Source organism: Sceloporus undulatus, chromosome 3 (assembly GCF_019175285.1).
Source record: "Sceloporus undulatus isolate JIND9_A2432 ecotype Alabama chromosome 3, SceUnd_v1.1, whole genome shotgun sequence".
In the NCBI taxonomy this organism is placed as follows: domain Eukaryota; kingdom Metazoa; phylum Chordata; class Lepidosauria; order Squamata; family Phrynosomatidae; genus Sceloporus; species Sceloporus undulatus.
In genome coordinates this window covers 97803384-97816492 of record NC_056524.1, presented here as the reverse complement: position 1 = coordinate 97816492, position 13109 = coordinate 97803384, and the positions used below count along the sequence as shown (strand labels likewise).

The window sequence follows — 13109 nt, the reverse complement described above, 5'->3', positions numbered from 1 at the left end:
ACCATTCTTTTATTTCAGCTAGTTAATGCTCTTTTTAAAAATAACCTGATATCTCCATGCTGACATACATATCTCAAACTTTTATAGACTGAAAGCAGATTTTGAAATCAAAGTACCTTCATTGGCACCTTACAGCCATCACTACCTCCTCTGCCAAGTTTTCCATAGTCTCCATCTCCCCATGACCAGACAGTATCATCATCTGTCAAGCACAGCGTCTGTGCATCTCCACTGCCGCAGGCTATGTCAATCACACGGTAGCCCTGGAGTGCTTCCACCTGGAAGACAGTCAGTTTGTTGAGAAAGAAACCTCAAAGAAACTAAATTAGTAGAGGTATCCAACAACCTATGTAGCTTGTTAAACAAACTGTCAGTTCAATTTAACTCCACAGTAAACCTGTTTGAGAGTCCAGGATTTTGCATCAATAACTGAAGATTGATTATATGTTGTACACATATGAAGTTTCAAAAGGGAGGGAGGAGCATTTTGTTGAACTTTGTAAAGCATACACCATTTTAAAAAGGTGAGCAATTATTGTGGATCCAGGGACCAGTCTTCTTATTCTTGTATATTTTGGACATGGTATTTATTCTGATCCAAGGAAAACAGCAATAAACAGGACAAAGATCTTGGTCATGGGCAACAAATAGGACAAAGGATGGTCTAACTTTCTGGAAGGAGATTTGAAGCTACTGCTGCTGTTTCTTTACAGCAAACTGAGAAAGATCAATCTATGATCCTTGGAGCAAAAAGAAAACATACATTACAACATTAGACACCATCACTACTGCTACATCTGAAAACATACCTATTTGGAAGTTAAGTTGCACTGGCCACATTCATATTATATATATGCCTACCATCATTGTTTTAAATGATCCAGCTACAAATAACTGTTGATTAAGTTGAAATTAACTGCTGAGTAACAAAATTATATATCTGTGAAACTAACAACATCAGACTAGACTAGCTGTAGATGTTAACAGTTGTTCCTCTTTTCCACTGTTACTCATATCAATAGAAGTTGGTAAAATATGTAGCATACTTTGGCAACTGATTTTAGACTAAACTTGCAGGTACACTAGCCCAATTTACAAAATATTGTGTGTATATATGCCCTCAAGTCACTTGTCAACTTACGGTGACTCTATGAATTTCAAAGGTTTTCCTTAGGGAAGGAATACTCAGAGGTGGTTCTTTCTTCTGAAATACAGTACAGCCTACAGCACCTGGTATTCATTGGTGGTCTCCCATCTAAGTATTAACCAGGGTAACCCTGCTAGGATCTGGTGCTTTTAGGATATTTACTAGCCACTGAAAAGGTGACTGAACCACATGATTGAGACTTCATCTCACCAGTTTCGGTTTTAGCTGATCCTCACTATCTCCATGGCCAAGACGTCCATATCTTCCTTTGCCCCATGTGTAAAGATCTCCCGCAGCAGTAATACATGCGCTGTGTGCACCACCAGCTGCAATGTCAACCACTTCTATGCCTCGCAAAGATTCGATTACTCGAGGACGATCACAAGGGCTAGACCAAACAATTGGAAACAAAATGAATAATCAAGTACTCAATTTATGATACGTAGCATACTTCAGTAAGTACAGAGGGAAAAGTACAAAAGTTCATTTTATAACAGAAACTGAGAAGAACAATTAAAGCATAGCTCACAAACTTTGTGGAACAAACAGCTTCAACGAACAGTTTCCTGTGTTAGAGACTGTAACACAGAAGTCAAATACTTTGTTCTAATCCTAAACTTATGAAATTACACATCAGCATGGACACAGTGGGCAAATACCCAACAAACAAACTTTCAGCCAATGCTCAAACGCAGTATCTCTGGTTATAGTTTTTACTAAAACAGTTGTCCTGCCCATTGTGCTATGCCACAGATGGTCAACCACAACACTCCTCATGATGTTAAGTCTTTTCATGATTGCTCACCATTGGCTGCCTAGTGCTGGTGGAAGATGCAATCCAACAATATTTGGAGAGCCAAAGTTACCCATCCTTGTGCTATGTTATGTTAGTGGAGTCTGCCAAAAACAGGAGGGGCTAGGCCTGCTCTCCCACAGAGCACTGGCACAATATAAGAAATGACTCAATTCAATTATTCTATAATGAGTTATAAATAAGGAGCTTGTCCTCTTTTAGGATTTTTCTCTGCCTCAACCCTAATAGGCACATAGCATATTTGCTGAAATATTATTGTATTACCTTCTGTTGCCATGACCCAGTTTGCCATCTTCTGCCTCACCCCAGGAATAGACTTCTCCCTCTGAAGACAGGGCTAGGCAATGCTTTCCTCCAGAATTTACTGCAACTTTCTTTATAAACACATGCTGAATAGATTCTAACAGTGTTGGAGTAGAAACAGACTCTGTCCCTCCAATTCCAAGCCTTCCACCAGCACCATATCCAGTGGCATATAACTAAAAAGAAAGGAATTTTTTAACTGCAAAAAATTTTCACATGTGAATGTGAATATTCAATGCTTCTGTGGAGAACAGTGTTGATAGTGTTATGGAAAAGGAAGAAAAACAGTAGCTAATAATTAATAAGCCTGTCAAATTTTCTCATCCAGAAGACCTCTTCCTCCCCCTCCTCCTCTTCCCTCCCGCCACTGCCATCTCTTTCTCCTTCCCTTATCTTCTTCCCCCCCTCTGCTGTCTCCTTCTCCTCCCCTGCTGCCCCCTCCCCAGGCTTGCTATCCGCGAATGCTGGAATCCGCAGATGGCAAGTCCGTGGATACAGAGGGCCTACTCTATTCTCTCACATAAAAATTACTGGGGAGGGGGGAATATAAGAAACAGCTGGATTATCCTCTCCACAATGACCGTTTCTTTTTAACACTAACTAGTGGAGTGAAGGAACTCATGACACAGAACTTGCAACTCTACCATACAGGTAACAAGAGCTTCCAGTGTGATTGAGCATGAGATGCTACATTTCATGTGATTATCATGTAGCTTTCTCTTCTGATGTCATAGAAGGTATGGGCAATCTTGGGAGTGGATGTTTGTGGTCATTTGAGTGATGTTGGGCTTTGAATTCCAAAGTTAACCAACAACTGTTGTACAAATAAACAAACTCTTTCAAATAACACTTTGTGTATATAAGGTCAGTTGAGTGATCTTGGAGACTTTCAATGGAAACAGTACTTGCTGTTTCTGGTATATCTGACATATTACAATTGTGCAGTTTACTTCCATCAGAACCAATCTTCCTTTTCATTCAAACCTCACTGATCACTTTGGGTCTTTCCCATATGGCCTAACTAGACATGTTATACAGTCAGCCCTCCTTATCCATTGACTTTTTATCCATGGATTAAAGCATCCACAGTTTAAAAATATTTCCCAAAAATATAAACTCTAAGAAGCAAGACTTGATTTTGCCATTTTATATAAGGGAAACCATTTTAATATACCACTGTATTTAAAAGGATTTGAACATCCATGGATTTTGACATCCACAAGGGGTCTTCGAACCAAACCCCAGCAGATACTAAGGGCCCAGTGTACTGTATACACTTACCTTCCCATCAGCAGTCACTGCAAAAAGTGTTTGCTCGCCGCCAATTAACTGCACGGGTCTAAGTGTGGCAAGGGCTTCACATGGAGTAGGAACTTTGACCTTTGCACCTTCAATGCCTCCAAGCTGTCCTCTGTGATTATGGCCCCAGCCATAAATAGTTCCACTCCCTCCTGCAGAAAGTGTCCAATCATCTGGTCGCCTATTAAAAAGAAGAGAAGCCATATGGTAATGAGAAACATCCTAAAGTCCCACATTTAGAGCTGGAATATTGTTCAAGAAATTGAAGCCTGCAAGTACCTATTCATCCACTGCACAAGCTGTTCATCTTGCTCTCTCTTAAAAACATCGTGACTCTCATGTAAAACATCCATATTTTCATTATCAGCCATTAATTCACGAACTTTCTTGGCCACCTGCAATATAGATTAGACTTTTAAAGTGATTTGTTAAAGCAAAACAACACCTAACTTTTTTTGTAAATTTCTTTGCTATTTCACTTTGCCTTGACACCAAGAGCAAACAGTCAGGCACCACAATATCCTGCTAAAAATAGGCAGGAGATGTCAATCAAGCCAAACATTGGCAGGCCTCTAATTATCCTTTGGTGGTCTCATTTTGCAGAAGGTGCACAACATTTACACATTAATGATCCTTTCCACAATAGCTATCTGAATAATAAATTAAAATGTATGTCTTTCACTGTACAAGCATTAAAGATGTTCCCCAATACCTCATCAAGGAAGAGGCGAGGCAACGGTGTTCTCTTATCAAGGGCTACAGCAACCCTGGAAGCCATGCAGTATCTTCGAAACCAAGCCCATTTATGTGTCTCTGCACAGCAGGGAAGTGTATCCAGTTCTAGGTCACAAGCAAGTGCTACAAGCACCTACAAGCAAACAAACAAACAAAAAAAACCAATTTAGGTGGAAAGCACAAGATTTCATCTGGGCAACTGTATCACTACTGGCTGTTCCTCATATTAGAAGTACTCATCAAGTGAATCTTTTAAAGTTCTTCTCCAGTCACCATTTCTACTTATAATAAGGATTGGCCTGAAGTTTCACATTCAAAATTTGCTTTTAAGCAATGCTAAAGGTTACCCAAATTATATCTTCTAAATTTTCCCTTATTTCTGTATCCCAAGCTACATTACCTTAAAAAAGGGGCTGTGGAGTAATTGCTTGCCACCTCTGACAATGGGATCTTCATAATCAAATTGCCGCTGCAAAGCTTCAGGAAGGCCTTTAACCAAAGCAGCTAAGGCACTGCCGGTGAAACTCTGGAAGGAAAAGTATCAAGACGTAATAGTTTCCAAATGGCTCTTTGTAATGGATTTTCTTCATAATGGTCTTTTAAACTACCATGGCAATGGGTGGGGTGGGAAATTGCTCATTTTTCTACTATATGTGTACTGCCTGACTACCTATAAAGCAGCTTTGATTCCTCCTGTTCTATGAAATCACACAGCTATGTACAGTTTTATCAGGGAAAGGAAATATTCATGCCATATTTGTGCCATAATTTTGACAAAATTAATCACATCACCCTTTGTTAACTCCACCAATCAAGTATCTAGAAGACCATGGGTTTTTCTGGGAGGAAAAGCATTACCTAACACTAAAATTACATTAAAACCCAAAAGCTGTATGGTATTACATGGATAATTAAACTGTATGAATTATAGCGCCAGAATATACCCAAAGGTCATCAAATCTAACCCCTCCTCCAACAGTGCAAGAATCCATCTGCCTAAAAAGAAGAGTCCACTACCCTCTGAAGTAGACTATTCCATTGTCAGGTGGCTCTTACTATCAGAAAGTTCTTCCTAATTCTTCAGGCAAAATCTCTTTTCTTGTAATTTGAATCCAGTGGTTTGGATCCTATACTTTGGAGCAGGAGAAAATAAGCTTGCTCCACCTTCTACATAACATGGAATATTGCTATGAGTTACTATTTAAATTAGCATCACAACCACCTCAAATATTCTTGATTTTACAACAGGAATTACCATAGTGCGTGCTTCACCATCATTATCTCCCAGTATTCTATTGATGTTAATTGACTGGCCAAACTCAGTGGTTAGCAACTTCCGTAGTCTTTGTAAGGCCCACATCCTGTGGCCAGCAGCTAAAAGACGCATGAGGGGAAAAGTAATGCAGACAGAGTTAAAAATCTATTTTAAATATGTAAATCAGAAGCTTCCCCGAAATTGCACCTACCTAAAGCACTCAGCTGAGCACATGCTGCTAGTGAGGCTGCTAAGCGAGGAACAATGCTCCTATTAGATGCAAAATTCAAACGGAAATCCAGTAAACATGTTACTAAATCCATCGAGGGGCAAGAAAGTATGCAGCGATCAGACAGAAGGTCTTTTGGACCTGCAGTCAGAAAAAATAATAACATTACTTGTATCAATCAAAGTTTGCATTCACATTTTTTTTAAAGTACCATTTTAACTGCAATCTGACCTGGGCTACTGGGAAGAAAAATTTAAATATACACTACAAGTATAGCAACAGCAACTTAACAATCTATAGTTCAAACATGAGCTAGGTGCATATGACCACTGCTATTCCTGTAATGACTACAATTATCACATGATAACTAGGTTATCAAAGGGTTTTACTCTACATTGGTTCTTGAAGCAACAACCTCTTTAAACACAGGCACTTGGCTGTCATCAGTAGAAGAAAAGTTCATACTGATCAAACTTAGCATCATTACATTCCTACTCATACCCTCCGCTCTTGTAGTCAAGGTCTCCTGTCACAGTGTAGGACTACCACTGCCCCCTCCCGAATTCGTCCCTTCTCACTTGCTGCCCCTTACTCCTGGAACCTTCTTCCCCCACATGCACACCTCATCGCTTCTCTACCCAGTTTCAAAACTGAATTAAAGACTATATTGTTTGGAGAAGCATTCCCAGAGGTGAGCCCCTCTCTGACCCAGGAAGCCTCCTTTTAACCATCCATTAAGAAGCCAAGCCCTTCCTCCAGTCGATCTGCCTTGGTCCAGGCCTCGGAGGTGGAGAAGAACTGCTGGACCTGATCCCATTCCCCACCACCACTCCCCTCTCCTTTTGTGTCGTGTCTTCTTAGATTGTAAGCCTGAGGGCAGGGAACCGTCTAACTAAAAGATTGTATGTACAGCGCTGTGTAAATTTACAGCGCTTTATAAATAAAAGTTAATAATAATAATAAAATAATGTGAGTTAAATGTTTACCACATGTTCTCTAGTGTAGATGTATTCAATCTTTCCTCTTCCTCCTGTTTAAGCTGTTTATTAATCTACTAGTATAACATTTCCTGATAACTGGGAAACATGTACACCAGTGTGATTCACTATTCTGCCCCACAGTCATATATAACATTCACCTGCTGCTGGCATGATGGGATAAACTGTGAAGCGCCAGCCCCATCCATTTACAGAACCATCACTGATAAATTTCCATTTTAATTCATCTCCTGGAATGCGCAGTTCACTAGACCAGTCAGACCATTCTCGACCTATAAAGTAGGGGTGAAAAAGGCTATCTAGATTATAAACTCTGAGGGTAGAGATCTGCTCTTTTTGTCATGTTGCCATATAGAACAATAAATTTTAACTTCACCAAGAAAAGCCACATACTATTCCCACAACTTTATACGACTATTGCAAACTAGATGCATCACAAATCTACTTCCAGAGAATCACAATCTACATTGAAGAATTTACTGGAACACCTACTCCTGCCTTCTGCGTTGGCATGAAGGGAAACAACCCACGTGACATGGATTGTTCTTCTGTACTACCCAGAGAATATGTTTTGCAAATCAAAACTAGATCAGGAAGAGGCAAATTAAAAATTGTAACCAGCATAAGATCAAAGGGCTGAAGTGGGTTATAGTTCAAAAGAATACATAACAACAATAGCGTGTGCCAGAAGGCTTTACATAGGATTATGGATTCAGTATGTGAAGAAAACTGTTTACTTCTATCACACACAGTCTACCCAATGTTTTGTGGGTTAAAGATTATCTGTTTTTATTATATTATATTATATTATATTATATTATATTTATTTATTTATTTATTTATTTATTTATTTATTTATTTATGTTATTTCTCCCTGCCATAAATAAACCTGCAAATTGACCTGCAACACAATAAACAATGGCAAAATAGTGGACCCAAAATGAAACAATCTGAAATTCTTTATCATTACCTGATCTCACAGAAACTATCCGATTGACTCCATCCATGACAGTGAGCGGATCATGGCGTCGCTCTGTAGAACACTGGCGATCAAACTCTACTCTAAGTCCTTCAGCACCTGAAGATTAAAGCCAGAAAAATATAATCAGAAATCTATAGCAAGAGCAATAGACCACATACAAGCCATCTTTCTGTATAGTTTTTCAAATCTTTTGTGTTGTATATTTAGCAAGATTCCCTGATTTTATATTGTAAGATGTCTGGATCCTGCTTTAGAAAAAAAAAGCAGTACATAAATAAATAAACAAACTTTAATGAAAGGTTCATTTAAAACTTTGTATGATGATTACCCAAAGTACAGGTCAACATAATAAAGAGGATTGTGCACACATTTAACAGCTATTAAGTCCAGACTTCAACTTTAGCCTTTAAAGGCTCTTAGCCATCAAAAATATGGAACTTTGTCTTAAAGCAAGAAAGTCAAAATGATCTTAATAGACAACATGGACATAGCTCCCCTGAATTAATCTAAAATTAATTCCATTAAGTAATGATAGTCAACACAGGAATCATCATGCTGCAGAAACACTGTGAATGAGAAAATATTGTACTTTTTCTAATCTAATAATCACTGCCCAAGGATGTCCACACAATCCTTATGGGAGCTTAATGACAGCTGACATGCCATTTTTGTTTATATTTATCCAAAATACTAAAGAGTTTCAGGATGCAACAGTACATTTTTTTCATTTAAAAAAGAAGAATGAAGCTTCTACAAACATTTGAAATGAATGTACAGGTATTGTTTTAACCTATCAATGGGCCCGAACAGACAAGCCAAAATAAAGCTGCTTTGGGTCATTTTGGAGATATACTGTTTGAATGCGTCCTAAGAGGCTGGAAGCCACACCAAAGCATGCTCCAGTCCTAAGGACTGGAGTGTTGTTTTGATGCAGGTTCTGGCCTCTTAAGATGTGTGTATCATTTAAACAGCATACCTCCAAAGTGAACCAAACCAGCTTTATTTTGGCCTGTCTGTACGGGCCCCATGAGAACTTTCTGAGATTTCATACCTGGTATTTTAACTGTGCCACTTGTGGAAGTATCATCTGTATAGGGATGACTACTTTCCACCACCACAGGTTGTGAAGACAAACGACCACTTTGTGAATCAGTTGCCACATCTTCTAATTCTGTAACACACAGCTCCAACAACATATCAGCAACCTGAAAATACAAATCTTTGATGATTCACTCTTTGAAAACAAAGCCACTTTATCCTTCAGTCAATGCTCTAACTATAGTATTCCATAAAACCTGTTGAAGTCACAGGTTAGCTGAAAGCATATAGTGACAGGGGGATACGTTCCATCCCATCACCAGAAGTGTTGGTTTCTCTGCAGACATTGCTGCATTTAACATAAGGTTTTGAAAAGGGCATCAAAGTGTATTTGGCTGCATTGGGAGTGTTTTCACATTTGGGACACCTGTCTTACCAGTATAGACCAAAGAAAAAGAAAAATTAAATTGTTTGAAGCTTGTCTTAAAGAAACACAAGAGACATGAACCCAATTTTCCAATCAGTTTTTTACAAACTTGTACAATAACATGTACATGCCCGTGCACATACACACATTTTCCTTACAAAATTTCAACTTTTCCAGGTCAGCCTTTCAGCTGGAAACATCTTGATACAACTTGTTTACATATTACAGTTTCATTTTGAAAATATCTTTAAGAATGTCACTCCATGGACACATTTTTTGCAGTGCTTTTAACTTTTCAGCAACAATTTCATTATTAGGAATTCCCATCACAGAGGTTAAAGAGTAACAATGGAGTAAAAACTGAGGTTAGTTTAACCCACCTGAGGGTAAGCAGTACCCATGCCAGACAGCACAGCTGAAAGAACATCTTTTCCCTTCTCTCCAGCACGACTGGACACAGCCAGCTTCAGCAGATCAACCATGACTCTGGTGTCATCTGGAACCAGGAGACCAGTAAATTCATCCAAGTATTGTGGTTCAGGACCAGAGACCTTACTTTGGCTTTCCACATCCTTCAAAATAAAATGGAAAATAAGACAAATGAAGAACATATGTGAAAACTTTTACTATAACTAGTAGAGATGAGGGTTTGTTTTTTTCAAAAAAAAAAAAAAAGGACAATTAACAAATTAGAATGGGCTAAATTCTGTTGATAATGCTAACTACAGTAAACAAATTGAAACTGTGGAAATTATATAAGTGCAGACTTGCAAAGTTAACACTGATTTTATCCACTTGTACTAGTTAGAACTAACAACCAGATTTAGCCCAATAGCCCAATATATACAGTTTCAGATTCTACTGCCTGTTAACTCTATACCTTAGCATAGACTTAAATATTTTATTTTTAGCCATAATAGACTGACAATAGCTGACTGCCCTACAACCCAAATCTCTCAAACACCATCAACATTTAGTTCCTTTTGAACACATATTGTAAATATACATAAGAAAAAAATAGAAACAGCACCTCTTTGGTTTTGGTCATCGTCTCTGCTATTATACTAGCTGCTCCAGGGTCATCTGTGACAGGAATGAAAGGACGAGATGAGGCTGCAGTGGCAGAGGGAGTCACAGCAGGAGGAGTTACAGCATCTTCTGAAGAAGCCACCTAATCAAACAAAACAGTATGACAATAACAGATAGAGGCTGTTAAATCAGATACAGTGGAATTTTGCACAGCTAAGAGGCAAGCCATAGATGTGTGTCTGTCTTGCCAAATTGTTCAGTGATTTTTAAAAAAAAATTTAATCCTCCTACTGTAAGAAAATTCTCAAGTAAAGTATTTATTCATTCACTCATTTTTATATTTATTTATATCCTGTCTTTCTCCTAGAATTGGCACTCCAAAGAGTTTCCCATTCAAAAACAACAATATAACTAAAAACATACAAAAAGTGAACATTAACATGGAATTAAACTATAGCTGGCCTTCCATGTTTGCAGTTTGAGTTATGTGGGGGGGGGGGGGGGAGGAAGAAAAGGGAAAGTGAGAGAGAAAGTAGTTTTTTCCTTGGCAGCATATTTTCTGCTACATTTTCTGCTCCATATGCACTCTGCCATGGGAGAAAGAGGCAAGGGGGTGGGTAAATCCCAGGGACTGTGGCACTGGCAACACTTGGCAGAAGGGGGAGGTAAGGAGCTCCACCCTCCACCAACTGCCCTGGCTACCTTCCTATGCTCCTTTCCCCTTCTGTACCCACACCTTCATGTGCACCCCAGCTATGAGAGAAAGAGGCAGGGAGGGTAAGCAAGCAAGCCCCCAGAGGACTGTGGTGGTGGAGGCAGCAGCTGGCATCAGCTGGCAGAGGAAGGAAAGTAGGGGCTCTGCTTCCTGACACCCTCCCAGTCTCCTTCCCTCCATTGCTCCCAGCACCTCCACATGTTATCTGGCCATGAAAGAAAGAGAAAAAGAAGACAAGTGGGCAAAGACCAGATAGGGCAAGTGAGTGGCTCTGCTGATATTCACTGTTTTTCCACTTTTGCAGGGGTTCTGCGAGATTAACCCCAACAAATGTGGAGGGCTCATTAGGTTTACAGTATTAAAACCATTTAAATCTACATTTAGAAAGATAAAAAGCAGTTAAAATCAATTCAGTTTAAGACAATACAGATCAAAACAAAGCCACACCCACAAGCCATTTAAAACTTTGTTTCTCCAGCTGTTGGAATAAGAAAGATTTTGCTTACTGATGCAAGGAGGAGACCATTCTGCGCTGGAAAGAGAATTCGAAAATCTAGCAGCAGCCACCAAGAATGCCCAACTTGTGTCCCCACCACCCAAGCTTTTGTTAGTTATGGGACTGAGAGGTGATTTCAAGGCCCAAGCAGGCTCATAGAGGGGAATACAGTCAGCCATATTAAAATGATATTCTAAAACATGAGAAACTTTAAAATGTCTGTCTTGTTGCATAGCTCTGAGGCTTAAAAAGGTTTGGCATCTTATTTTATTATAGGTGTTGTAACTGCCTCACACAATTATTTCCAAAGCTCATAAACTAGACTAAGAACACATCTACACATAGTATTTTTATACTGAAATGCTACATCTATGAAATGCAGACAAATTACATAGTTCTACTAAATATTATGTGGGAAGAAATCAATTACAGTGGTGCCTCGGGTTACGAAATTAATTCGTTCCGTGGCACCGTTCGTAACCCGAAAAGCCTTCGTAAGCCGAATTGCCATAGGCGCTAATGGGGAAAAGCCGCGATTCCGTGCGAAAAAGCCGAAAAAAGCACCAAAAGTTTTTTCGTAACCCGAAAAAACATTCGTAACCCGGAACAATGTTTTCCTATGGGATTTTTTCGTATCCCGAAAATTTCGTAACCTGGGTATTTCGTATCCCGAGGTACCACTGTATTCTGCCCACCTTCTACAGGCATGATGTTCATGTTTTCATCTGAGAAAAATATTTACCTCTGTTCTCCTGTCTTGCCAAGGGGTTGGGCTTAATCGCTCTTCTACATCTATCACTAGCATATTTTCTTCTCCACTGGAAGTACTGCCTGTGGAAGAAAGGTCTGGAGGTGGTGCAGGAGATGAAGACAAACATTCTACTGGTGCAATCATACTTGCAGGCATCAATGCTCCAACCACAGCATCCCTAAACCAAAATGAAAATTTTCATCATATTTTCTGCTACATTAGCTGCTGCCTCTTTTATAAAAAATCAAACAGAATCATCACTGTTCATTCAGTGCTAGCCCCAAATAAGGACCATCTAATCTAAACATTCTCAGTAGATGAAAATACAACGGAATATAGCTTATCATCCCTTTAAAAACATGACAGGAAGAAATAGGCACCAAAAGGCTGTAAAGGCAAAAACAACAGCTTCAAACATACAGGCATGTTACCCTGTAAGATACATTATTAAGATCTTTACTTGAATTATTTATTTATCTATATCTTGCCTTTCTCCCAAAATGGGTTTTAAAGCAGCAAAGTGGTTTCCTTTAGCTAAGAGGAGCTGCCCATGCTTAAGTATGTCTTTAAAAGAGCATGTCTAAAACTTGACCTATTAATAAGCTGACATAACATCAGATAGAAAACGTATATTAGTGAAATCACCCACAGTTTCTAATGGTTTAGTAGGTTTGCAGATGGAACTGTCTCTCATGTACATGTGTATACACACACACACACACACACAGAGTACCATATATACTCATCTATAAATCTAAAAACCTATGCCCAAATATTGACCCCAAAATCCCAGATCAATTTATTTATGGTTCAGTATGATAATGTGATAGCAGCTCTTTCAGATTTCCCCATGTGGTGCAGAGAAGAGTTTATTTCTCTCTGGAGTCAAGC

At 39.0% G+C, this 13109-nt stretch overlaps 1 protein-coding gene across 1 annotated transcript in view; it reads right to left on the bottom strand.

Moving 5' to 3' along the window:
• Positions 1-13109, bottom strand: part of HERC2 (HECT and RLD domain containing E3 ubiquitin protein ligase 2) — a 127478-nt gene that overhangs the window by 21958 nt on the left and 92411 nt on the right. The window contains exons 62-76 of the mRNA XM_042458402.1: positions 12210-12396; positions 10258-10398; positions 9608-9799; positions 8814-8967; positions 7751-7858; positions 6921-7052; positions 5765-5923; positions 5554-5672; positions 4699-4824; positions 4276-4431; positions 3843-3958; positions 3546-3744; positions 2226-2440; positions 1358-1535; positions 117-278 (exon numbers count right to left, since the gene is read on the bottom strand). Coding sequence (XP_042314336.1) covers positions 117-278; positions 1358-1535; positions 2226-2440; positions 3546-3744; positions 3843-3958; positions 4276-4431; positions 4699-4824; positions 5554-5672; positions 5765-5923; positions 6921-7052; positions 7751-7858; positions 8814-8967; positions 9608-9799; positions 10258-10398; positions 12210-12396 — 2344 coding nt within the window. The remainder of the gene's footprint in view (positions 1-116; positions 279-1357; positions 1536-2225; positions 2441-3545; positions 3745-3842; positions 3959-4275; positions 4432-4698; positions 4825-5553; positions 5673-5764; positions 5924-6920; positions 7053-7750; positions 7859-8813; positions 8968-9607; positions 9800-10257; positions 10399-12209; positions 12397-13109) is intronic.